Genomic DNA, 3,099 nt, shown 5'->3' with positions numbered 1-3,099 from the left:
CCATTCCCTTTTTTTCTTTCTCCCCTTTACTTTTCTGTTTATATCTTAAACACCAAACTGATAGGGGGCTCCATGTCTATACACTCTCAGAGCCCTCTAAGCCATATATTAGGTAATTGATCAGACTATAATTTAAAAAAAATATCTACACTGATGGTTCATAGAAAAGGGGAATTCACCCATCTCCTAGTCCACTTATAATTAGACACCGACTCTATGTTTGAAAAGAAAAGTTTTTAAAGATTTTTCTGTCAGTAACTTTCAAGGTCTTACAGACAACAAGAAATATAAACACAGCTGCTACTGCCTGAGGCTGAGGTAACCGGAAAAAGGGCACTTTTAAAATCTAGTGGCTAGGTGTTGAAAGCGTGCGCAGCGCAGCGGCATCCTGAGGACAGCCGGCGGCTGAGTTTTCTGGGACAGAGCAGACATCCCTTAACTATGCCGGAAATCACCACTGACAGCCTGGATGAGCAACAGGTTAAGCTCCTGGCAGAGATGTGCATACTTATCGATGAAAATGACAACAGGATTGGGGCTGAGACCAAAAAGAATTGTCACCTGAATAAAAATATCGAGAAAGGATTATTGCATCGAGCTTTTGGAGTGTTCTTATTCAACACGGAAAGTAAGCTCCTGCTACAGCAGAGATGGGATGCTAAAATCACCTTTCCAGGTTGTTTTACCAATACTTGCCGTAGTTATCCCTTAAGCAACCCAACAGAGCTTGAAGAAAATGATGCCATGGGAGTAAGACGAGCAGCACAGAGGCATTTAAAAGCTGAATTCGGAATTCCCCTGGAACAGGTTCCTCCAGAAGAAATTAAGTATCTAACACGGATTCACTATAAGGCACAGTCTGATGGAATCTGGGGAGAATATGAAATCGATTACATCTTGTTGGTGAGGAAGAACGTCACTCTGCATCCAGACCCCCTTGAGGTTAAAAGCTGTTGCTATGCGTCAAAAGAAGAAATGAAAGAAATACTGCAAAAAGCAGCCAGAGGTGAGATTAGGATAACGTCATGGTCTAAAATCATTGCTGAGGCCTTTCTCTTTAAATGGTGGAATAATTTAAGCCATTTGAGTCAGTTTGTTGACCAGAAAATACACCAGAAAATACATAGAATGTGAATATGGAAATGAATGATGAGTAAAGTACTAAAAAATTTCCCTACTTAGTAAACTTAAAATCATTTTTAAAAAGTAAATATAACCCGTCTAAACACTCGGACCTGACAAGTTGGAGCCAATTAGTGAAGCTCTTCATTTCGGGATGTGGGGACATTTTGAGGACACTCGCAGAGCACTTTGCTAACTGCCAGGTGCAGCCTGTGTCATTAAATGTTTATCATAGACCAGAAAAGTATTTGCTTAGCTACTTCTGAACAGTTTAAATTACCTTTCCATGTTAGAGGTTAGACGAGAATGGGTTCGAGGTAATTAGATGGGCTGCATCCTGATCTATATTGGTCTGTTCTCAGAATACAGGGCACAGACCAGCTATGTGTAAAATGGAACTTGGGTCATATGCTGCAGCAGGGCTTCTTGCTGTTGGTACTGCTGACATTGGGGCTGGATACTTCTGTCGTGGAGGCTCATACTATGCACTGAACGGTGTGTGGCAGCGCCCCTGGGCTCTACCTGCTAATTCCATTACCATCCATCCCCCGTCACAGCCACAGTGACATCAAATGCCATGTCTGCAAGGAAGCTATGTTGCCCCAGTTGAGAACCACTGTTCTACGAAGTCATGGGGTGGGTGGGTGTGGAATATGTGTGTTACATTGTACGTTGATCAGTGCACTTTTTTCAAACTCTTGCCACAGACTTCTCAGATTTAAAATTTCAAGATAGCTTTATTTTTCTTGAATGCCATATAATGAAAAAGAAATTATTTCTACAAGCTAAATGTATGAACTCAGTAGATAATCCATTTCTGGTTAACTCGGAACAGTTAATTTATAATTTCAGGCAAGAGTGTTGCAAATGTTTTACAGAAAATTAAATTTAAAAATTACATTAAAAAAAATATCTAGTGTCTAATCTCACAAGCCAAACACTCCTTGTGTTTTCCAGCTTTCTTCAAACTGTCAAGGGCAAATAAAAAGTCTTAAGTCTTCTCTCTATAGTCATTATTAATTCTGTTTATGTATATGATCTCTGACATCTATGTTTTTCTATGTTTTATATGTAATATAATTTTTTTGCCTCCGGATGGTATTACAAGATTGTAATATTTGGTTGGCTTAAAGAAAAAAGATTAAGCGCTTATACAAATTAAAAATAAATAACAAAAACTGACCCAAGTACTTTTCAGGATCTTCTGATCTCAGAAAATATTTGAAATTAAGGCTAGATTAACTTTGGGTTAAGTAGACATGTCTTTTTAAAGTCGCTACCAGTAACGTTAAATATAATATCTTTTGTTACACCGTGGTTTACAAAAGACTTAGGTAATAATAGACTCTAAAATCTCCTGGAGCTATTAAAAATAATGAAGAAATACAAGTAAAATAAAAGGTTGTTAATGATATTTTTTAGTAATAATAATTACACACACATACACAAAGTATGATAATTAAGTTTGTGAAGCTGTTGCAACGATGTTGCAAACCTTTTTTTGATATCAGAAGGATTATTGATTATGAATATGTACCTACTTGACAAATAGTTCACCAAGTTTACTACTTGGAAGTGCTGAAAAGGCTGCATGAAAAAGTTAGATGACCTGAAAGTTTTCACCAACTCATGGCTCTTGCATCACGACAGTGCACCAGCTCACACAGCACTGTCTGTGAGGGAGTTTTTAGCCAGTAAACAAATAACTGTATTTGAACACCCTGCCTACTCACCTGATCTGGCCCCCAGTGCCTTCTTTCTTTACCCGAAGATAAAGGAAATATTGAAAGGAAGATATTTTGATGACATTCAGGACATCAAGGGTAATACAATGACAGCTCTGATGGCCATTCCAGTAAAAAAGTCCCAAAATTGCTTTGAAGGGTGGACTAGTTGCAGGCGTCAGTGCATAGCTTCCCAAGGGGAATACTTCGAAGGTGACCGTAGGGATATTTAGCAATGAGATTTGTAGCAGTT

The 3,099-nt window shown here is 38.4% G+C and overlaps 1 protein-coding gene across 1 annotated transcript; it reads left to right on the top strand.

Annotated features, from left to right (window-relative positions):
* Positions 1 to 369: 369 nt before the first annotated feature.
* LOC308488240 (isopentenyl-diphosphate Delta-isomerase 1-like) lies at positions 370 to 1,134 on the top strand (the record flags this gene model as incomplete). The annotated part of the gene is made up of 1 exon (XM_081027790.1): positions 370 to 1,134. Exon 1 carries the CDS (start codon positions 442 to 444, stop codon positions 1,132 to 1,134), a length of 693 nt encoding a protein of 230 aa, XP_080883916.1. The 5' UTR covers positions 370 to 441.
* Between the last annotated feature and the right edge of the window lie 1,965 nt (positions 1,135 to 3,099).

Source organism: Rhinolophus hipposideros, assembly GCF_964194185.1.
Source record: "Rhinolophus hipposideros genome assembly, chromosome: 20".
NCBI lineage: Eukaryota > Metazoa > Chordata > Mammalia > Chiroptera > Rhinolophidae > Rhinolophus > Rhinolophus hipposideros.
The sequence above is the reverse complement of the archived record's forward strand: the minus strand, read 5'-3'. Positions and strand labels throughout refer to the sequence as shown.